This window comes from Ochotona princeps, chromosome 12 (genome assembly GCF_030435755.1).
Source record: "Ochotona princeps isolate mOchPri1 chromosome 12, mOchPri1.hap1, whole genome shotgun sequence".
Classification (NCBI taxonomy): Eukaryota; Metazoa; Chordata; class Mammalia; order Lagomorpha; family Ochotonidae; genus Ochotona; species Ochotona princeps.
The window spans coordinates 59,040,024-59,063,474 of NC_080843.1; the positions used below are offsets into that span (position 1 = coordinate 59,040,024).

The 23,451-nt window shown below is 40.6% G+C and overlaps 1 protein-coding gene across 4 annotated transcripts in view; it reads right to left on the reverse strand.

Moving 5' to 3' along the window:
• Positions 1 to 243: 243 nt before the first annotated feature.
• The window catches only part of RXFP2 (relaxin family peptide receptor 2), a 57,535-nt gene continuing 34,327 nt past the window's right edge, over positions 244 to 23,451 (reverse strand). The window contains exons 11-18 of one of the 4 annotated variants that reach the window (XM_058670893.1): positions 22,849 to 22,920; positions 19,293 to 19,364; positions 19,118 to 19,189; positions 16,282 to 16,353; positions 13,553 to 13,782; positions 12,568 to 12,978; positions 8,132 to 8,350; positions 244 to 1,387 (exon numbers count right to left, since the gene is read on the reverse strand). In XM_058670893.1, the coding sequence (XP_058526876.1) occupies positions 1,128 to 1,387; positions 8,132 to 8,350; positions 12,568 to 12,978; positions 13,553 to 13,782; positions 16,282 to 16,353; positions 19,118 to 19,189; positions 19,293 to 19,364; positions 22,849 to 22,920 (1,408 nt within the window). In that variant the 3' untranslated portion in view covers positions 244 to 1,127. The remainder of the gene's footprint in view (positions 1,388 to 8,131; positions 8,351 to 12,567; positions 12,979 to 13,552; positions 13,783 to 16,281; positions 16,354 to 19,117; positions 19,190 to 19,292; positions 19,365 to 22,848; positions 22,921 to 23,451) is intronic. The other 3 variants (XM_004577551.2, XM_058670894.1, XM_058670895.1) reach the window with 3 other exon arrangements.

Genomic DNA, 23,451 nt, shown 5'->3' on the forward strand with positions numbered 1-23,451 from the left:
GAGATATACTTGGTTAATGGAAAATGTTTGTCCTAGCTATGTTCTTATCAGGAAAAACACATTTAGTCATCAATATACCATATTCAAAGCCTTTGTTAAAATAATATATGGACAAATGCAAAATATAACTTTATTTACCATATTCTCTTTTTACATACATTCAGTATAAAAATATTCACACCTTTACATGTGCCACTCATTTTAAAAAAGACAATTGCAAACTAACTGGCCTGTTTGGTAAAATATATATATATATATTAGTTTATCTGTGTAAGCAAATGGTTCCAAACCATTGTTCTTGCATCTCTTTGAACACTTTTGGTCTGTGTGCTCTATGAAAGCAGAACTCACCAATAGCAGGGATACTATTCCAAAGAAATTGCCTTAAAATACATAATATTTTTGTGGTTGGAGTGCTAAATCTTGTTTTGTGGTTTAGTAAGCTGTAGGGGGACAAAAAAAACTTGTTTGAAGTTCTTGGTCCTTCTGACTTTAAATGAAAGTCAGAAATGTGAGTTCTACTAGACTTCCTTATTGTGCCTCTCTAGTCACGTGTTCCATGTGGTAACCTCATTTGCAAAGTCCCATATGAAGTTCCGCCTTCCAAGGTGCTATCCCACCAGCTTCCTTAAAGTCAGACCTGGGGTGGGTAAACATCCTGGAAATCGTTGGCTTCCAATTCAGCAGGACACTGATGGTGTTATTTGATATTGAAAAAGGAAAGAGGTGTTAGACTTATGCTCTTATAGCCACACAAACTTACGCTGGCGTGAATGTTATTAGTTTGTGGGCAGTGCGACTCGATGCTCAAGCAGACTTGTGACATGCTTACGAGTGTGCCTTTATTGGTAGGCTGGTATGTTGATAAGTTAGAGATCAACTGCTTATGCTACTATTTATGGATCCATGTATGCCTCTCAGGGACATGAGGAGAGAGGACCCTTGGGCACACTTTCTAGCACAGTCACTATGCAGCTGCTTTTGGAGTGCGGTGCCAGGGCCCTGCTTGCTCCCTGTACAGGAAGGTTTGCCATTGGTAAAGATGGAGAGCACTGCAGACGTCATCTTCCTAAAGTTGTACCTTGTTCTAGGTAATTCATGAAGTGTCCACGGACCCCATACCATTACTAGGAAACTGGTTTCGTTAGACTCTCCCCAATGGTTATTTTGTTCAAAATCACGAGTTTGAGTGAGGAGGAGTCATCTGTCCACACAATGGATGTGGATAAACTTTTCTTTTTGACTTTGCAGATGGATTTCTTTCGGTGTTTGTGCATGAGCTGTTTCAACTTGTCCTTAAAAACACTCGTGGTGAGAGTATACAGGATTGGGTTCAAGGCACTGTTTACTGGAAGGAAAAATATCACTATCCAGGAAGTGATTGTGCCTGGAAAGGAAACAAGTGTGAAAAAAAAATTAGGAGTTGAGATTTTAAGCAGACATGAACCACACTTTGCAATGAATTCTACCTCTGAGTAGGCTGCCTGCTACCCAAGGGAATCCTTCTGTTGACAGTCACAGGAGCTATGAACCCAGGTTCTCTCATTTAACCTTGCTGAGTTCTAATCACTCATTTGTAAGCTGTTGTGAGTTTAAATAAGATGAAATATGTGGGTACACTTGTGAACTCTAATTTTCAATGTAATAGTGTTTTTTGTTAACATTGCTTCCTTTTATAGGAAGATAAGAGCATAAGGAACCTGTTCTTTTTTCTTTTTCTTTAAAGATTTATTTATTTGAGGGTCTAGTGCAGTAGCTTAGCAGCTAAAGTCCTCACTTTGTATATGCTGGGATCCCATATGGGTGCTGGTTCTAATCCTGGTGGCCCCAGTTCCTATCCAGCTCCCTGCTTGTGACCTGGGAAAGCAGTTGAGGACAGCCCAAAGCCTTGGGACTCACATGCGAGACCAGGAAAAAGCTCCTGATTCCTGGCTTCAGTTCGGCACAGCTCCGACTATTGCAGCTGCTTGGGGACTGAATTAGTGGACGGAAGACACTGTCCTCTCTGTCTCTCCTCCTCTCCATATAGCTGACTTTTCCGATAAAAATTTTTATTTTTTAAAGATTTATTTATTCAAAAGTTGGAGAAACTTTAGAAAGAAGGAGGGAGAGATCTTCCATCTTTTGGTTGACATACCCCAAACATACTCTACCGTTTTTATGTCTGCACTAGCCAGGGGTGGGCCAGCTGGGCTTCCTAAGTGGATGCAGGACCCTAACATCTGGGCCATCTGTCACTGCTTTCCCCAGGCTATTACCAGGACACTGCGTTGGAAAGGGAACAGCTGTGACTTGAAATGGCACTTATATGGGATCCTGGCATTGCAGAAGGTAGCCTTACCTGCTTTGTCACAATCGGAGTGAAATAATTCTGAATATGACAAAGTTCATAAAACTTAGGGTTCCCGAGCCAGATCTGACTTTCATCTTAACTCTTTCTAGACTTGAGGCTTATTGCCCTGTGCTGGTTTCCCCATCCTATCACTGAGGTCTGAAGATCAGAAGGGCACGGAGAGATACATCCTTGAAACTTCTTGAGTCTTTTTTGTGTGCAGTCTTATAATGCTAAAAGAATATTTAGGAAAAGAGGCCACAGGGATTGGCCATGAGAAGAAACTTGCAATGACACCATTTGCTCTTTTAATTTAGAAAAGGATTGTGTGTGTGTGTATGAGAGAGAGAGAGAGAGACGGAAAGAGAGGGAGAAATAAAGAAAAAAAAAAGAAAAGAAAAGAGGAAGGAAGGAAGGAAGGACGGGTGGATGGACGGACAAGTCTTCTCTCCATTGGTTTACTCTCCACACGACCTCAATAGCTACTGCTGACGCCAAGTTCCGTCCAAGTCTCTTAGATGGGTGAGAGAGGTCCCAAATCTTGCTCATTCCCTGCCACTTTCCCAGGTATATCATCAGGGAGCTGGATAGGAAGTGGAGCAGCCAGAACTCAGATTTGATGGTCACAGCTATGGCTTAACCTACTGTGACATAATGCTGGCCTTACCGTTTGTTCCCTGAGGCCAAAATGCTTATCTTCCCCTTTACATAGCCTCTTTTCGTGAACATAAATCTCTTAGGCACACGGACAAATAACCATGTTCCCTTGACCTGCTCAGAACTGGACTGTGTTTCAGGAGTCATAGATTAGGATCTGTGAATTCCCATTTGAGCACCAACTTCTGGCATGTTCTGATCTCATTACACTTGTTTTCTTCCCTTATCTTCAAAATTTCAAAGTATTCCTTATTCAGGTGAAGAGCAGAACATGAGTCAAGGGTACCTTTTTTTTCTCTTCTGTCTCCCTACCTCTCTCTCCACCCTGTAGCTTTTCCATCCTTTGCCACATTGTTGTTTTGCTTTTCTCTAGATCATGCTTACTTAACTCCTTGCATCCCTCAATTCTGTGTCTTTCATTTAGTCTCTTTTGATCTAAGCTTTCCTCTTTTCTTTTTTTCTTCCTGCTTCTGTCTTGCCTACATTTTCCTCTCCTATCTTCATCTTTTTCCTAAAGAATGGTTTGTTTGTTTGAAAAGCAGAGTTAAAGAATGCAAAGTAGACACACACACAAACACGAGATACAGACTGAGAGGGAGATATCCCCTCCACTGATTCATTCCTGCAGCAAGAGCAGGGCCAGGCTGAAGTCAAGTGCCTAAAACTCCTTCCAGGCTTCCCCTGTGGGTAGTAGGGGCCCACATACTTGAGCCACCTTCCCCAGTTTTCCCAGGCACGTTAAAAAGAATCAGGATCAGGGGCAGCCAGTATTCAAACCAAGTGTCATATGGGATGCCACAATCATGCACAGTAGCTTAACCTGTGCCACCATAAAGCCAGAAAAAAAATGGGAGGAAAAAGAAATCTACAGTTGTCCAATTTTAGATGAATTTAAATGTAATATTATTTGTCTTCAATTTTAAAGTTAGCTGGTCTAGACAGTAAAGAGTTGAAGAAAAAGTAGCTGTTTTTCTGTTGTGCTCCGAAGGGAAGTTTGATGTGTTATCTGATCCTAATCTGACAGAATGACTCCTGGTCACCCTTGCTTTCAGTGAGGCAAAGACAAACAGGCACCCCCTAAGTCCACATGTGAGTTCTGTTCTAAATGAGGCATCCTATTCGACTCTGGGGGAACCCTAATTTAACACTAGCACCTGAGTCCTGAAGCAGGAGTGCTAATGCTGGCTGTTGTCTTGGCTGATCCAGGTGCTGTTAGTGGCAAGCCAAGGCAAGCAAACACACCCTGGAGTTCTTGGAGGGAACGCACGCAATATATTTAAGTTAGTGAGTCCAGCATTGCCTATTCTGCTTGGGATGCCAAGCAAACAGGAGGAGGATTTGGTGGAGAGTGACAAATATTTCTATCCTAGATCCACTGGGTTGCTTTAAACAAACCTCAAAAAGTCTTGAACTATGAGAAAGGAATCAGTGTGGATAATAATTACACCTGCTACTCTGACACTGCTGATATCAGATAGCTCCTAATTCCAAATCAGGGAGCATGGAGGCTAAAAGGCATTTCTCTCACCCACCAGATCTACCCCATAATATCTTCAACTATGACTCTGTTTGAATATAGGGCCTTTAAGAAAGTTAGTTAGAAATGAGATCATAACGGTGAGTCCTATTCCAAGCTGATGTCTTCCTGGGAAGAGATCTTGGCACAGGTATTTTAGATACCAGGGTTACACACACAGAGGAAAGATTACATGAGGACACAATACAGAGGCAACCATTAGCAGATGGGGGAGAATGGCTCAGGAGAAAGTAGATGCATCCACTCTGTAATCTTGAACTTTAGCTCCAGAGCCACAAGAAAACAAATTTCTGTGATGCTTTCTTATGAAGGTCTGAGCAAGCTAGTATTGAGAAGAAAATGTCCCAGGATATTACGAAAAAGAAGGCATCATGGATGTTAAGGTGTCAGTTGGGATGCTTGGGTTTAAGTCCTGGCTCTGCGCCAGATTCATGCTTCTTGCTAAAATCTATCCTAGCAAGCAGCAATGGTCAGGTAATTGGGTTGCAACACCCATGTGGAGACCTGGATTGAGTTCTTGACTTTGGCATAATTCATCCCCAGCTGCCACGGGCATTTGGAGAAGCAAGCAATAGATGGCAGCTCTGTTTGTATGTCTGTCTTTTGTTTTCTGCCTCTTGAATAAAAACAACATAAAGTAGTAGCCATTGAGGAATGACTTGAGTCAGAGCACGTGGATTTTGACAGCCTGTGTGTGTCACCCCTCCCTAGCTCAGCAATAGCAGCAGCATATATATTGAATAACACTTTGTGAAAAGCACTGTGGTAAATGCAAAGATGAAGAGATATGGTCTTTGCACTCTTTAAGATTATCCTCGGAAGGGATCACTCTCCAAAAATAATGCCAACGGCCAGCAAGCAGTGAAGATGAAGCCTAGGACTTAACATCCCATCTTGGAGTGCTCAGGTTTGAGTTTGAGCTTCACTTTCTATCCCAGCTTCCTGATAATGCCACACGAATACTAGGGTCCCTGCCACCCAAATGGGAGACATGGATTGAGTTGTGGGCTCCAAGTTTCAATCTGATCTATCCCCAGCTGTTGTAGGCCTTTGGGGAGTAAACCAGCAGATGGGATCACACTCTCTCTTTTTCCTTGACTTTCAAACAATGAAAATACATAAGAAAAAATAAATATTAAAGTAATGCTGAGGGACCACTGCCAACATCTCATATAAAAATCAATTATGGTCCTGGATGTTTCACTTCCAATATAGCTGCATGCCAGTGTTCCTGGGAATGAAGAAGATGGCCCAAGTGCGTGGGCCCCTGCCACTGACTTGAGAGACCCTGATGAAACTCCTGGCCCTTGGCTTAAGCCTGGATGATCCCCAGCCATTGTGGCCATGTTGAAGAATGAATCACTAGATGAAAGATCCTGTCTTTTATTTGCTTGCTAACTATGCCTTTCAAATAAAAATAAACATCAGGAAAAAACTGTCCTGATATGAGGCAGCTTCAATGGGGTTAATAAGTGAAGCTAAGCACCTAGGTAGGATGCAACAGGAGTTGAGAGAAGTCATAATGGCAGCATAAAAGAGGGTATCTCTGGGGTTAAACCTGGCAGAACCAGAATACACACAGGCAGAGTCTTATGGATTGAAAGTTTAGTCCAGGTGGAGGGAACTGTTTCAGCAAAAGTTGATGTTCTATCAGAAAAGTAGAGAAAAAAATCTCAATAAGTTCAATGGTCATGGATCATGGCATATAGGAGGGTGGCAGAGATGAACTATTAAAAAATTAATGCCAGTATCTGAACTTTATTCCATGAGAAATAAAGGCCAATGAACATTTGAGTCCTGTTGTGTTTGAAATGTTAGGACATAAAATTGATATATTCAGGTGGGTGTAATAGCTTAGATGCTGTTCAAGCGAACATCTGTGACCAGTAATAGAGTGGATCTTCTCTTTACGTAAAACTGGCTTTCCTTGTCTGATCTCACACATTCTATGGCTTCTTCTCTCTCCACCAGCAGGAGCCCCCAGCTGCCTGCTGAGTTTCACTTCTGCATCTGTAGCTGTTTGTGGAGGTGAAGTGGATGGTTAAGGAGCTGGCAAGGATGTTGGGTGGTACTTGGCAGCAGAGCATAGGGCCAGGGCCTACATGACTCAGGGCACAAACCAGAGGCACAGAGGCAGTTGCAGCTGTTGGTCATCTGTGCATTCATCACTCTTTCAGTAAGTGCAGTGCCCCTGTGGAGTGCCAAGATGACTAAGACCTAATCCCTGTACTGGGTCCACTGCCCAAAGAAATCTTCACTGAGATGCAACAGTGAACTGAAGACAATCCCAAGTTGTTTCACCAAGAATCAAGCTGAAGTTCCAGAGAACTTCTAAATGGCTGTCATCCCAGATCCCAGAAAGGGCCCCATGTGAAGTCCTAACCAATGAAAGTGACTTTCTCTGGCTGGACTAGGGATGTGGGTCAGGAACCGGGCCTTTGGGATGAGGCATTTGCTTGGAACATCTTGTGCTCCTTAGAGCCTACAGCAGCATTATTTGGTTAGCACTACCAAGTGTGTGTGTGACAGAACCACAAAGGGAGCTATGGGAAAGCAGCGATGCATAAGCCTAGGCCCTCACAGACTAACTCCAGGGGTTAGGGTAGGACCTGGGCATGCATGACTCAATTTTTTTTTTTAATGTGTGCTGCTGTGGTCTGATGAAATGGTTATACTGGCTAATCCTCTGCCTGCAAGTGCCAACATCCCATATGGGCACAGATTTGTGTCCCAGCTGCTGCACTCTAAGCCAGATTCTTACTTTTCGCCTGGAAAAGCTATAGAGCATGGCCCAAAGTCTTGGGACCTGCACCTGTGTAGGAGACCTGTAAGAAGCTCCTGGCTTCACATTGGTTTAGCTTTGGCCATCATAGCCACTTGGGGAGTGAATCAGCAGATGTAAGATCTTTTACTCTTAGTATCTCTACCTTCCCAATACAAATAAAAAAAATCTTAAAAAAAAAAAAAAAAGGTGTGCTCCTGGGGCTGGTGTGTTATAACATATTCAGCCACAACCTACAGCAACAGAATTCCATATGGGTGCTGGCTCATCTCACAGCTGCTCCACTTCTGGTCCAGCTGCCTACTACTGCATCAGCGAAAGTTGCATAAAGTACTCTAAGTTCCTGGGCCCCTGCACCCAGTGTGGGAGATTTGAATGAAGCCCCTGACTCCTGGTTTTGGCCTGGCCAACCTGGCCATTGCAGTCATTTTGGGAGTGAACTACTAGATGGAAGATAGATCTCTCTCTGCCTCTTTATTTCTCTCTTCCTTTCAAATAAAAAAGTGTACTGGACTGAAAAAAGAAAAAGAAAACATGGGTGCTCCTGGTTAAGAATTATTATCTAGTTTAAGTAGAGGCAAGATACCCTTTGTTTATTTGAACTTCTGTTTTACTATTATTATTGTTATTCCTAGCCAGATTGCACCACTACATAGTTTCCACATCAGAATACCAAGTAAACAACCCTGAGGGCGATGATAACTCTTCATGTTGCTGCTGTGGGCATGTATGGAGCACTTGCTACATGCTCTAGGTTCTAGCCTTGTCAAACAAAGGCTGCAAGGAAAACACAGTATAGATGGGAATGACAGAAGGGACTGACCTGGTATTTCCACCTGGAAGAGAGAAAGGATTTTCACAACAAACACAGGAATCCAGCAGATGGCATCAGAGAACACTATAAAAAAGAAACGCTTTGCCACAGCCACCTCTTGTCCAATGTGAGTCCTCACTTCCGAGGTCTGCACGGCGGTTTTTTGAATGGAACAGAACATAGTCACGTAGGAAAACACAATGACGAGAAAAGCCAGCAAGTTCACACCTGTGGAGGGAAGCACACTTCTTAGCATATCTGGTGCATTTGTCAACAGGAAAAGATCCTGGCACCTGTACATCAACATGGTGCCCCCTTCTCTTGTTCTGAGAAGTAGTCTTTTTAGTAAGGCCAGTGGCGTTCAGCTAAAATCCCATTGTTCAAAGAAATAAGGTAAAATAATTGGGTTTTCCAAATTCTAAAGAGATCTCACACACATAAGTCTTTTACAAAGAATTACAGGTTTCTGAATTTCAAACTAGGTATACGAAGAAGTGAACTCTGGTCTTTTGAAAGCATGAAGAAAGCTCTTTTTGTTTCTGTTCTCTGTCAATTCAAACCTTCAGGGAATACTGAATCATAGGCATGTCTCAAAAAAAATAATAAAGCCAACTACATTTCCATATCTCATAAATATGACGAAGATTACCTTGGAATTTATCACAAACATAATTATGTTTCTCAGCAACAGCATTGGTTTTAAGTAGAAATCGTGCTTAAAACAAAGATACAGTTTTCTTTAGTGTGACTTGGAGACCTTTGAAACATAGAGGAGTTAAAAACTACTGTATGAATCATTTTCTTTTTAGGCCAAAGGTAAGTATAAGATTTCCCTGAAACATCATCCTCTCCTAAAATGCTGACATCCTAATCGCTTCCTTTGCTTGATTTTGCTGTAATGAATTCTAAGTGTGATCATTTTCCTTCTCATATGATCTTAAAACTTACACATATTTTCAAAGATATTTAAAATGTTCATCTGAACCAGGACTCTATGCAAAATTGGGAAAATCTAGAGAAATACTTCAAGTTCAGGATGATACATTTTTTTTAGCCAAAGTATTTTATACTCCACATAATCTTATGATAAGCCATATAATTTGGAATTATATAAAATTGTTTGTCTTAGGCCATTTGTTACACATATAAAGTTTATAAAGTTTACACATAAAATGTCTCTTTTGGAGGATGCTTCTTTTGCCTCAGTTCGAAAAGCCTAATTATGGAAAGGATCAAAAGTCTCTTTGTTCTAAATGCACTGCAGTAGTGTAAGGTGTTAACAGCGGAAAGTAGGTATGATGTAAATAGAAATTTTTACTATCTTTGTAACTTTTCTCTAAAGCTATTTAAAAATTCAAAAATTAGTTAAACTTGTTCAAGTTCCAGTTGCTACCCTTCCAGTCTACCTTCCTGCTAATTTGCCAGGGAAGGCTGCAGATGGTGGCCCAGGTACTTGGGCTTATTACCCACATGGGCGGGGAAATGGTTGGAATGCTTAATTCCTGACTTTAGCTGGTCTACCCCTGGCTGTTCTGGGTGTTTGTGCATTGAACCAGTGGATGAAAGATTTCTTGCTCTCATTCTCTCTCTCTCTTCTTTCTCTTACCCCTCCCCCCTAATGCTCTCTAAATGTCCTTGTCATTTTATGTCATTTATTTGAAAGACAGAAGTGAGGGAGACAGACAATTGGGTCAATCCCCAAATGGCTGGGTGTAACTGCTAGGGCTGGACCAGGCTGAAGCCAGGAGCCTAGAGCTTCCTCTAGGTCTGCCACACAGTTGCAGAAGCCTAGGAACTTGGATCATCTTTCACTCCTTTAAAAGATATTTTAGCAAGGAGCTGGAAGTAGAGCAGCCAGGAAGCAGACTGGTGCCCACATGGGCTGCCAGTACTAAGGGTGGTAGCTTAACCTGCCATGCCACAGTGTTGGCTCCAAGAAATAAATCTTAAAACAAGACAAAACAATGAAGAAAAATATGTGTTTTATCTAGAGGCTAGACTCCTCATACATGAAAATTGATGATGATTATGACAGGTGCACTTATCAAGGTAGGCCTTGATTACCTATATGAAATATGTCACAGATGCTTAACCCTTCTTAGCTGATCTCTATGCCTTAATTGTGAGACCCAGCCATAGAAACCTTCTTGAGCCCTACATCTGGATGAGTTCCCTGGCCTGGGGCCCCTGTATTACCTCATCTTTTCCTGGAACCCTGTCTCTGTTCCTCTGGTTGCCCTTGGCTAATGCCTTCTCATCTTCTGGGCCTCTGTTTGTATTCATTTCTCCTGGAAAGCCTTGCCTTAGTACTTAAGTCTGCAGCTCCTAGAACATTCTGTAATCTTCCTTCATGGCATTTATCAGCAGGTGATAAAGAATATGTTTACTTGTCTGCTGTTCCTTCTCTGGTCTGTGAGGGTCAGATTTGTTATATTTCAAGTATCCAATTGAGGGCACAGAACATAGTAGGTGCTAAATAAATCTTCATGGCCTCAACTAGCAAAATAGTGTGTGTGTTTGTGTAGGGCACCATTGGCAGTCTCTGAGCAGGGACAGACACAGTCCCTTGGCAGCTCGGGGAGCTAGGGGTAGTGCTCATGAATAGACAAATGGGAGGAGGGGGAATGCCCTGGAGGTCAAAAGAACTGTAAGGCGAAGATCATAACTCAGGGTTGAGGAAGTAAGACTTTAAGCCATGGCAACTGGAAAGGAAAAAGAGAACTTTCATGAAAAACATTTGAGGGACAAAAAAGAACAATGGAGCTTGTTAACTGCAAGGATGAGGACAAAAGACAAGAAGTGGATATCACCTGGACAGTGCATAATCTGGGAGTGGGAGTGGCCTAGAAGGGAAATAGTGGGCTCCTCCCTTTTGGGTTAACACTCCCACTAGAGGGCAAGAAAACCAGGACAGGGGCTGGGATGGTTAGACAGAAAGGCACCCAACAGCATGTGTGCGGGCTGGATAGTGGAGCTGGTTGGGTTGAACTAGGCTTCAATGACCATTGATATGTATGAGACCTGAATGGGATGTGGGACACACTGTACTAGTCTGCTGCATATAATGGAAAGCACGGGAACCAAGAGAGGGGGCGGGCCTGGTGGGGGTTATTGTGGGCCGTTCCAACTAGGCTGCAGCTCCCACTAGTTCATGTGAGGGCCGAGTGTGTGCTAGGCAGAATCAGGCTGGACTGCAACACCCATCAGTTCATGTGTAAGACAGGGCTGGAAACAGAACCAACCCATCAATTGCAACCACCAGCTGATTGGAGTGATGGACTATACTGGGCCCTGTACTTGCCAAGCATACACAAGAATCTGGTCTGGGTTCACCTCTGACAAAGTTTCTTTAGGGATCCCCTCAATCGAATTACCGGACTCAGATCCCTAACCATGAAAAGACAGAGGACAGAACAAATCAATTGAACCCCAGCCATATGTTGGCAGTGAAAAACAGGGCAAATGGAGACTCTAAGATGGACTACGTCAACCAGTGGATTCGGTGGCAATTTCTTCGTGCTTGGAATTGCAAAATTGGCAGCAATTCATTCAACTGTTGAACTATCAAAACCACTTGAGCAAGACCCTCGGAGCATGCCCCACATTTGGGACCTGGGATGGGTGGGAGACTGGGTGGGGCTTCTCTCTACCTCCCGCTTTAGCCTAGACATAGAAAGAAATGTGTGGAAATGATAGTCTTACCCACTTTCCTGTAGCCCTTGAACCTTTGTGCCCTAATTCACTATGTAAAGATTGTCAAAAATACAATAAAAAATGAAAAAAATAAGGAGATCTCTAAATGATAAATGTGACAATTCAATAGAGGACATGGAAAAAGACTTCATTCCAAGCAGAAGTAAGACATCATAGAGAATTAGAATTTTTTCTTTTTGATTTTAAGCAGCTTAATTTGTTACTCACTGTAACGTAGTATGTAGGAAAAGAAAATTGTTTCATTAAGAATCCTTACACTGCTGACTTAAGAGCTGTATTTATGGAAGGATACCAATTTTCTGGTATTTCCATTTAAATAATCTCTTATTAGTGAGTTTCCACAATTATTGCTATTATTTCTTTAACTCATCACTAGATTGTTACAAGTAAGTACATCCAAATAACTTGATACAGTCACACTTCTAGGCACTATCCTAGAATTCTTTTAGGTCAAAGTCACTGTATGTGAACATGAAATCAAAGAAAGTTAGAGAGACTGACACAACTACCCAAAGATCCTGGACATAGGCCCTTGGCTTCCCCACTGAATCTCTGCAACACAAGCTTAAGAAGAACTCGTATAAATGCATGCCAGAGCTTTTCTTGAGAGAGGACACCATCTTGACTGGCAGTTTATGTTCTCATGTGGACAGGGTACCCAGGCTGAAATTGATGGCATTTGTATCAACATTATGCTTTTACAGGGAATTTTTTAAAAAAGCGTAATTTACCTAGGAAAATTCCAAGAGAGTACCCTTTGCTCCCAATCTCTTCTGTTTGGTCATAATAAAGTGGGAAACACACTCCATTTTTTCCATAAAAGTTTCCAAAATAATCCTCATCCCAAAAGGGAATTGCAGCGATCAGAAATCCCACCATCCAGATGCAGATGAGAATGAATGAGGTCTGTCGTCTTCCAGGGCGAAAGTTACTGAAGGGGAAAACGATAACCAAGAACTTCTCCACAGTCAGGTAGGTCAGCAGGAGGACAGACACTTCAGTGGACAGCATGGCCAGGAAGCCCATGAGGCGGCACTGGACACTCTCCATCCACAGCAGGGCATACTTCTGATATTGTCCTCGGTATTTCATATCAAAAAAGCCGATGAAGAGCAGGTAGACACCCATGAGGCAGTCAGCACCTGTGCAGGAATTCATACAATGTTATGTTGATAACTCTACACTGAATCTTCTGGACTCAGTGTGTTGATTAGGTCTAACTCCTTCAACTTGTCTTGGCAGAACTAAGGTAAACACCTGCTAGAAGACCAAGCAGCCAATAAACTTCTCTATTGCTTCTGAAGTGCTACACAGAGTCTGTTTCACAGTTCAAAAAAATGAGAAAGGGAATTTGGGAGTGGTTTTTAAGTAGAAAACTTTATGCTTGTATACATCATAAAAGAAATCCTCCATGTTGAGGATCATGGATCAATGGAAGAGAAGATCAAGAAATTTAGTTCTATAATCCACAAAAAATTCTTGTTCTGTCACCTAACTCAACACCCTGATTGTCTCATTTCCACGATTTAACCACCAGAGGCAGGCCACAGAACCACTAAGAGAAGCAACTTTACACTTAAAAAAAAACAAAATCTTTCCCAGCATCTCTCATTCATATTAAATGCTATTTTGACATATGTATTCCAATAACACATATATGTAGGGTGTAGCTCCCAGAAGGCATCCTAAATCTACTTAGATAGGAAACATACTTACAACAGAGGACTTTGATGGACAGAGCGTGAGTTGTATTTTCGGCCTTAATGAAAGATCGCATGCCAATGACAAAAAGATTTCCAAAGCAGGTAATGAAAGCTATAACCCAGACAAACACTCTGAGGATATTGTTAGCCAAGAGGTCCTCAAATGAAGAAATGCCGTCAGTCGAGGGCATACATATTCGGACATGGGGAGCATAGGAGCAGTATCGAAAGTTTTTGAAATAACTAAAGTCAAAGGGAAAAAAAGAGTCACTTGGCAGTAATGATACAGAAAGTACAGTTGCAGTGCCGTCAGGGGTACCGGTCTGGGTTAGGTATGGAATTCTGCTCGGTTTGTTTAGTAGTGATTCTGGGAGTGTGAGGCTCCATTAAATAACATGTTACTTCACCAGCATCCTTTTCTAAAAGATGAAGAGCCAGACATTTGGAGGTTTGGTCAAGGGCAGTCAGGGAAAGGCATGAGATAAAGCCTCGGGGATTCTGAGATTTCCTGTGCTCCCACGGGGCTACTCTTTAAGACACTGGCAACGGTGGGCCATCAGTGTTAAGTGGATGTCTAGCCAAGGTGAGGGGGGTGGGTTTGTGATATGAGGAATCTGCTGTAATCACTGAAACCATTCCTGTCTTGCTCATGGATTGAAACTGCAATCTCCTCACTTCAGCCCCCTTCTCCCTGTCTCTAATGGAAAATGAAGGCTTTTGAGACTAAGAAAATTCAATCTCTGCACTGCCGGAAGAAGCAGCTGCCTTAAACACAGGTTTCTTACTAGGATCATGAATGCCTTAAGCAGTTGGTAGAGGAAAAAAAACTGGCCAGTTTATTTACATTCTGAGTACAGGAGCTCGAGCTGTTGAAATTTCTGAGGTCATTTGATGGAAGGTTGGATTGCAAACTCATGCATGCATACTCCCTTCATACTCATTTTAGTGTATTATTTTTATCTCTATTAATTTATTTTTCTGCTGTATTTTCCCTAATCCTTTTGTATGTCTCAATATAGTTTCTAGCCCAACAAGTTAAACAAAGCCTCCCTCAGGAAGCTCCGAGATCAGACCCTGTGGTAGTTAAGCCTCCTGGGCTCCCTGCCTTCATCATACATTCCACCCAGGCACACTGGCCACTTTCTATTCTCCACGCCAGCCTGGATCATCTCCTTCTTAAGGCCTTGCTTTGCTTTTCCCTCTGGAAGATTCTTACCTCACCTGTTTTCAGGGGAACTCCCTGCCTCCACTCAGGTCTGCTCAAAGGACACATCATTTGCTTTTCAAGTGTCTGTTTAAAGCCTCCTTTCTAGCCTCTTAATTTGCTTATTTATCTTCCTAGCATTTGTGAACTGTGCATTAATTTATCCTTTTACTCTGGTTTCCAAAGCTAAGTGGAAGTTCCACTCTCTCTTCAGTTCATTACTGTGTTCTCATCGAAAACACTGATATATTTTTTTATACGGAGATGGTTTTGGGCAATTTAGTGCTGAGTGCGTCAGAGAAAGAGCAAATAGTCCTGGTCCTCAAGTGTCTTTCAGCCGAGCTTCCTAACACCTAGGAAACATTTAAAGGAACTTGACATAATATTGTCTTGTTTTCTTGCCCTGGAACTCTTGACTTGACCTCTTGGTTTCATTATGTCCATTGTCTTTAGGAGAGTACCCAGAGATCTCCTCCCACTGTGACTGTATTACAGTTGGCAGGTAGGAGGGTGGAGGTGATGAGGTGAAGCTGTCTCAAGAAGTGAAGGACAAGGACAAGGAAACTTGGGTAAGAATAAGCAGACTACTTCACGGGGAGGTAACTAAGCTAACAAGTATTTCTTTCATCATTTGATCCTTCTCGACTTTGGCCTTGATCTAAGGTCCATCTTTAAGATAGCAGCTTCTCTATCAAGTTTTAAAAAGACTTTCTTTTTTCTATGAAGACCTCATTAGTCTACCTACAACAAAGAAAGAATATCCTTATTAAATATTTATCTAGAAGTTCCACAGAAAAAGAAATTAACCAAACCATGTGGATATGCATTGAACACTTGTGTTTTTGTGATCACACCTACTGCACATTGAAAACAAAATGTTCTCTCAAGAGAGCACCTTCACATCAACAATTTTCATCCACTTGCTGCACCCAACTTGTAATCTTACATCGGATTCTCCCTATTTTTGTGGATAACAAGGGTTAATCTTTTTGAAATCATGAAACATTACACAATTGATAAAAATGATCATGTTATAAACACATATTAACACAACTTACACAGTGCACTTTATATGAAAGTGACTTATCAACAACTACTATAAAGATTAATTACCTCCATTTTGTAGTGCACTTAGTAACAGTAACAACACCTGGAATTTATAAAGCACCTTTCTTCCTAAGGGCTCAAATCTTAGAGCAGCCCGACTGGCTCACTGCTCACTGAGGTGAATTAATGTTTCCAGGTCTTGTGGGTACCATTTAGCCAGTGACTTCATCTTGTGTAATATGTGGCATTCTGGTACCCTGATCTCATATTGGGCCTCAATTGGATAAACATCGTGTTTCCGGGGAGAAGGGTCATTCAAGTCGGCACATCATAATTTTGAACTCTATTTGACAGGGACCAAAGGTGACAAAATTAAAAAGTTCTCAATAAAAATACTTTTGTTGCATAAAAACACATTGCAGTGATACAGTTAACATGAGAGCATGGGAAGCATTTTCCCATGCTCTCTTCTCCACTTCATACATACATACATGTGAGAAAGATTCTTCATGGGTTGAAACATGCGTGTGTTTATATTTGGAATCTCTATCCTTTCCAGGTCTCTGGAAAACATGTACAATAGGTTTAATGTTTTTGGATCAAACTTTTTGTCTTAAATGAAGTTATTCATTTGAAAATGTGAAAAGAAAGCTGAGGAAAAGACACACAGATCAGGCAAGGGTGTTGGGGGACGGAGACCTTCCATCCACTCGCTCACTCTTGAAATGCTTGCAATAGTCATTAGGGTAGGACCAGTGGAAGCTGGAGTTTGTAACTTATTCTGAGTCTCCTGTGTGGGTGGCAGGATCTCAAGTACTTAAGCTATCACCTATAACCTTCCAGTGTGCATTGACAGAAAGCTGATGGAGGCAGGGCAAAAATCCAGGGACTTTGATATGAGATTCAGGTATCCCAATGTGTGCCAAAAGCTCTCCTTTAAGACAAATGTCTCAATCATCCTGTAAATAGTGAAGGCTCTGGGACCTCAGACTAATCATGGCTTTATCTTTTTTTAAGAAAAACATTTCAAGGGAGAAAGGGAGAAGGGGAGAAGGATGGAGAGAGGAAGGGATGGAGGGAAGGAGAGAGAAAGGGAGGGAAGGAGGGAGGGAGGAGGGGAAAAAGAGAGAAAGAAAGATCTCCTACCCATTGATTTACTCTCCAAATGCCCACAACAGCGAAGACCGACCTAGGTGAATTCAGGACCCAGTAACTCATTCCAGGCTCCTGACTATTTGACTCATCACTGTTGCCTTTCAGGATGTGCATTAGCTATGCCAAATATACATCCCTGTGAAAAATCTTTTTTTTTTTAAATAATTGCTTTTCTTGTCAAATACCAAATGCAATGACTTAAATCCACTAGTTTCAATTCAGATAAGAATTTTACAATACAATTCTTTAGGTAATTGTCATTTCTACTTACATGTCATATAGGTTGGGGCTGATTTTGTCATTTTAAATGCAGAATTATGTCCTAAAAGAATGCTTTCTTCCCTTCCTTTGTATGATTTAAAATGGCAATGGCAATTTGTGTGATTAAGAAAGTGTTTGATCTTACAAACATGATATGTAGAATATTTCACCCAGCTGCTGCTAATTCCAACTTCAGAGCATCATTCAACTTGGTTTTATGAGACTCTGATTTGAATGTTCGCATTTCTTTGTGGGAAATTGGTATTTATGTTGGAAAATATATGGAGCAAGCAAGCATGGCTCCAATTCAGGACAAATGTTATCAAAGACCCCGTTAGGTATCATCTGTAGCCTTCCATTCTCATAATTTATCTGGATTGTCCACAAATGTGGATAGTTTGGACACTGCTTTAAGATGGTTTGAATTTAGAGCTGCCACATAAGAAAAGGGATGGAGAAGGGAAAACCTAATAAAATGCAGTTTTCTATTTTGAATATTTATTTTGAAATATGTCTTATTCTTTTTGGTGGACTTGAATAAAGGTTTATGAATGCAGTTCTGAGTTTTTCTGTGCCCACTGGAGGCATCTTGCTCTTCAGACGACATAACTGGAGCTTAAGAATATACAGTATTATGGATTCCTCATGTCCCATTCAGCAGGAAAGCTGGAGTTCTTTGTAAACAGTTTGTCCCTCCTTTTGCTCTCTTGATTTCTCCCTGATGCACTGCAATCTTAGCTTTATAGCAATCCTGTGACTATGTGATTAATATTCCATAGTGTCCCAAAGACACTAATGTATTCAGAGCCTAATGTATTCTGAATACCTAACACCTTGTGATGCAGAATTTAGAGGCCAATAAATGATTGGAAAATACATTTGTAAATTAAGCTTAGGAAAAATAAACGAGACAGTTAAAGAAAGAAAAAAAAGAAGAAAGAAAATTATGGAGTAAATAGTTACTACTTAGACTTTCAAAGGGGTATTAAAGAAGGCATTGGTGTTTTGATTTTCAGAAATGCAATATGTGGTGAAGGAAAGAATCATGCTGCCTACATCCTGAGGCTGCTTTCCTAATTTAAAAACAATGGGATATTATATATATGCATATATGTGCATATATAGATACACACACATATAAATATGCAGGCACTAAATCTATTTCATTAGTGGGTATTCACTAATATCTATTAAGTGACAACCTAAATTTTACATTACTTGACAATGGAAAACTAGTAATAATAAATAGTATCATTACAATTTGTTTTCAGAAATAAATGAAAAAACACTGGCATTAGGTCCTGTAGTATGCTGTGCTAAAAAAGACAAGCAAACGAACTTTGCCAACAATTGCCATTCATGGGAAAGGGTTCATGAAGTTCACAGGATAACTGGTAGAGTTCCTGGCTCCACCCGAATCAAATATGGCTGAAATTTAAAAATACTAACCAACATTAGTTATCTGAATGTTCATATTGGTGGAATGATTTTTCCACACTTGTAATGTAAAAACATGCACTGTCATCCGCTATTAGATTTTCTTGTAGAAAGGGAGAGAAAGCAACCAAAATTTTCACATCATTAACTTCTGTCAAACTTTCAATAGCAAATTTACATCTTACAACTATAATTCTTTGTTAAAAACTGTACAATAAGAATTTTCCATGTGAATCCAGTTTTCAGGAAGGGATGATTCTGTCCTCCCACGCTAAAATAAATTTTATACATGTTGAATGGTAAAAACAAAATGAGGCATTACTATTATTCAGCACATACTTGTCATCACAATGATATTCAAGCCATCTGAGAATGCATTCTCCTCTGTGAGACATACCCATTCCAAACAAGTGGATCTCTATGGAAAACATATCCACCGCCATCATAGCCAACACAATGTAACATTTTACTTACAGAGACTGAAGTTGTTTAAGACTTTCAAACGGGTTCTTGTGGAGATACAAAAGAGGGTTGGATGACAGGTTCCTTTTTTACCATCAGAGGGAGGGGGGGAAAAGCATGAGGATGTTATTATTTTCAAAGGTTACGATGTCGCCCCTTAAATCTCATGATGGTGAGAAGAACTTACAGTTTTTGTAAAAGTGGCAGGTCTCTAAAAAGGTGAGGTGGTAGCTCCGTCATCATGTTGCTAGACAGATCCCTGTTGGTGACAGAGAAAACCCAAAGCAATTACATTGGAAATAAGTGACCTAGCTATTATTCTTCAGTTATCATCATCCTATTTGATGCAACAAAAATATGAATTCAATTTAACCAATCTGATAACCTGTTTCCCAACAAGGCCATGTGAACCAGCCAAATGGGTATGTTTTCCATCACTTACAGACATGTGATATTTTGCTCATCCAGTTCTTGTCTGGAATTTCCTCTTACCCCCTCTCCAACAATCCTGGCTTTAGTATCTATTTTGATTAATTTCCTCTGTTTTGGGTACTGTTTGTACGTTTCTATAATTCAGGTTTCCGACTTGCTTCATGTATGTGATCTCTTGCTTATCCAAACAAACTTTTGAGGTCAAGACTTGCGTCTTTTACTTATTTTGCATTCCAACTAAGATAACATTGGATACTCAGTATATGCATAGACAATCTTGAATAAATAAGTCTACATATTTCCAATATATTTTTACATAGGAATACATCTGGAGAACAAATTGTGACCTTAAAATTCAATGCTATAGGAGTGTCAACTACAAAAAGAATCATAGGCAAGAAACTGCATAGGGTAAGGAAAATAGATTTCTGAGCATAAAAGTCAACATTGTATAAGGATTCAAGATATACTTGTGAGCCACAGAAGAAATTTAAAAGAGATGAACAATTGAGTAAGAGTCAAACAAAATATAGAATTTTGATACTCTGGAGCTGCTAGTAGTATGTTAGAATTACACATAATTAAGGCTTAGCTCTTTCTCTGAAGAATCTTACATTTAGAATAAGCAGCAGATTATAAGGCAAGGAAAAACATGAAATAGGTACTTGTAAAGAAGTATAGAGAAAATATGGAGGAGAGTCATCAACCTTTCCCTGGGAAATCAGAAAGTATCTGCACAAAGTTTGATGACTTTAGGTGGGGTAAAAATAAAAGCAGCAGTTTAGAGTACAATTGAAGAAACAGATACTTGGAATCAGGGACATCTTCTGGAACAGGCATGTGGCAAAACGTGTTACAAGAGAGGAAATGTAGGAAGGTGCTGAGGAGGTGATCCCCGAAAAGCACATGGAAACGAGAAGTGAGGATTAACTACCCAAGACACAGTCCCAGAAGACAGCCTGGGAAATCAGAATCCAAAGGATGCTTATTCAAAGTGCACATTCCTGGTGTCCACTCCAGAAGGATCATAGCAGGATCTCTGGGAGGGAGCCTGGTAATATTCATGAAAACCAATATTCTCTGTGATTCTTTTACACATTTATATTTGAGAACTGTATTATCAAGGTCTTTGCTAAACAACAGGCAACAAGGTCATTAAACGGGACAGTGATATAATGTATTTGTTGTTCTAACATGATGATTTTGCTAGAAGAAGCATGAAAGATAGGTGGGAAAGTATGAGAACTGGTGGAGGAAGACCAGACAGGGGGCCTCTCAAGGGCCAGGTGGGAGTTGTTAGCATTATAAAGGACAGGCTTAGGTCTTAGAGATTGAAGTGCCAGAGAGGTATGCCACACGCACAGTGAGAGAACAGCCTTCAGGCCCAACTGCCAGGAAGGGCATGGAGCATCAAGGAGGAAGAAGCTGGTGATCATCCTGTTGGTTTAAATTTTAAAAGGTTGCTCTTGGAGTGCTGTCCCAATACTCAAGATCGAGGTCCTGATAGCTGGAACTACTGTTCTGAGGCTCCAGGTAGGAAGCACACACCTAGCTGACAGCTCACCAGGAAGGCCACAGGTGTGTGGGGGCCAGGGAGTCTGACAATAGAGCCAGATGGTGATGATATCAATTGGCCACACCAAGAAAAGGTCCTGCAAACTGTAACACAGACAAAGCAGTCTCTGTTCAGGGATCTCATAGACCTGTACTTGTTCATCGGTTTGTTATCATAAAGGAACAGTGAAACGATCTTACACTTGTACATTCCAGATGCAGAATTACATTGTTTAAGGAATTCAGCAGCTGAATTCCTCAAGCCTGAACTGGAATAGATCACTGGCAGTCTTAGAAGTGGATTTTGACTTGTAGTGTATTGTTTTGGTGTGGCTCTTCCTTCATGTTGGAGGAGAAAGGATTGGGAAAATCTTCAAAATGTAAACTTGGTAGTACTGTTTCTTCCAGTTTATATATAAATTAGGAACCTATTTATCTTGCAACACTACCCTATCCCATCCTCTAATCATGCCCATTTTCTAGACTCTGACCAAAACTCTACTGAAAGTCTCTTCTGAGAGAGCTATTTTTATTTTTCTGACATAAAACGAGAACAGTTTTAAATCCAATGTGATACATTACACATACCAGGTCCCTGAAATGTTAAAAATCTGTGGATTTATCAGTTCATTAAATTATTTTAAAATTACTTTTGTTGATTTAGTTTTCCTGGTTCTTTCAAGATTAGAATACAAGGTAAAATAATTGGGAGCATGGCAATGAAGTAGCCCTTATTCTAAGACCTCTATCTTAATTGCCTATTGCCACTATTTATAATGTAACAGACTTAATTTTAATGTCCAATTAAATTATATACAATTATGTGTGGAAGAATGAATTTATAATACTAATGCTTTTCAAAAAATTAGATCCTTGAAAAATATGAACAAAGTTACATGAGTTCTCTGAATATTTTCCAAGGAAACTAATTCTCTCTCCTAGATGTACATCTTTACTTCATATGTGATACAGATATAATTTTTCAAAGGATAGTAAGTATTTTTCATTTATTTATAATTTTAGTCAACTGTTTTTCAATATTTATTGAAAGTCAAGTATACTCCAACTATGAAGATACATGATACATTTTAAGAAGCTATAGAAAAGTAATTTACTCCAAAACAAACACATATAATCACTCAAAGAAAAAGAATAAAACTATGGTAGATTAAAATCATATTTACCCCACTGCCTGATTTGAACGTACTTTTGGCTCTAGGATAATTCTGATTTTCTTAATGGATTAATGGATTTTGTATTATTTTGAATGGCAGAGATAGAGAGAGAAAGGAGGGGAGGGGAGGGAAGAGAAGAAAATGGGGCTGAGAGTAAAGAGAGAGAGAAAGGAGAGAGAGAAAGGAGAGATGTTCCATCTGCTAGTTCACTTCCCAACTGCCTGTAACAGCCAGGCCTGGGCCAAGCAGAAGCCAGGAACCCTTTCCTGGTCTCCCACATTGGCGGCAGGGACCCAAATACTTGGGTCATCTTCTGCTGCCTTCCCAGGTGCGTTAGCAGGGAGCTGGATCAGAAGTAGAGCAGCCAGGACTTAAACCAGCACTCTGCTGATATGGGAAACTGGTGTTGCAAATGGTGGCTTAGTCCACTTTGCCACAAGTCCAGCTCCCTGAACTGGTTTTTAATATCAGCAGTTTGCAGGATTTTGATTGCTACTAGTGGAAGAGCAGTCGCCATAGCCATTTAAATTTATAATCTTGGAAGAAGCAATCATATTCTTCCTAGTAGACGATGCTACTTACAGTTCTCCTAAATTTTTTAATGAAGAAAATGTCTTCTCTGGAACAAAATCAATTTGATTTCTAGGCAGAAACCTGTAAGACATGGTGAGAATCAGCACTGTGTAATCATCAGTTCTCACTTGGGAGATGCCACGGATGTGGCAGGAATCGAATCAGCCTCCTTCCAAGTCTCAAAGGAAATCAAAGAAACCTAAGGCAGGAGTCTCACCGAGGACATACACGAGGTCTCTCCAGGAAATGCTGCCGCAAGCAATTGGAGCTTCTGAGTATGGTCTATAAAGCTGTAGTTGGATTATGTTAGCAAGTGTCTTTTTCTAATTTTTCTCTTTCCATTTTGCTTTCCAAGCACCCATACAACCAACAAACATTACCGACTGTTTATTATCTATGGAAAACTATTTGTGAATAAAATAAAAACCAAATACTTGCGTTTTTAAGCTTGCCACTCCAAACGTGTAAGTTGACCAATCCATTTGCCTTCCTGTCCCTATCTCCTACCCCTTAAAAAGGTTACTTAGCAAAAAAAAAAAAAAATGCAGCAGCATCTTTGGCCAATCAGAATACATTAGATGTTCTCTCACTTTGAATACAATTATAATATTT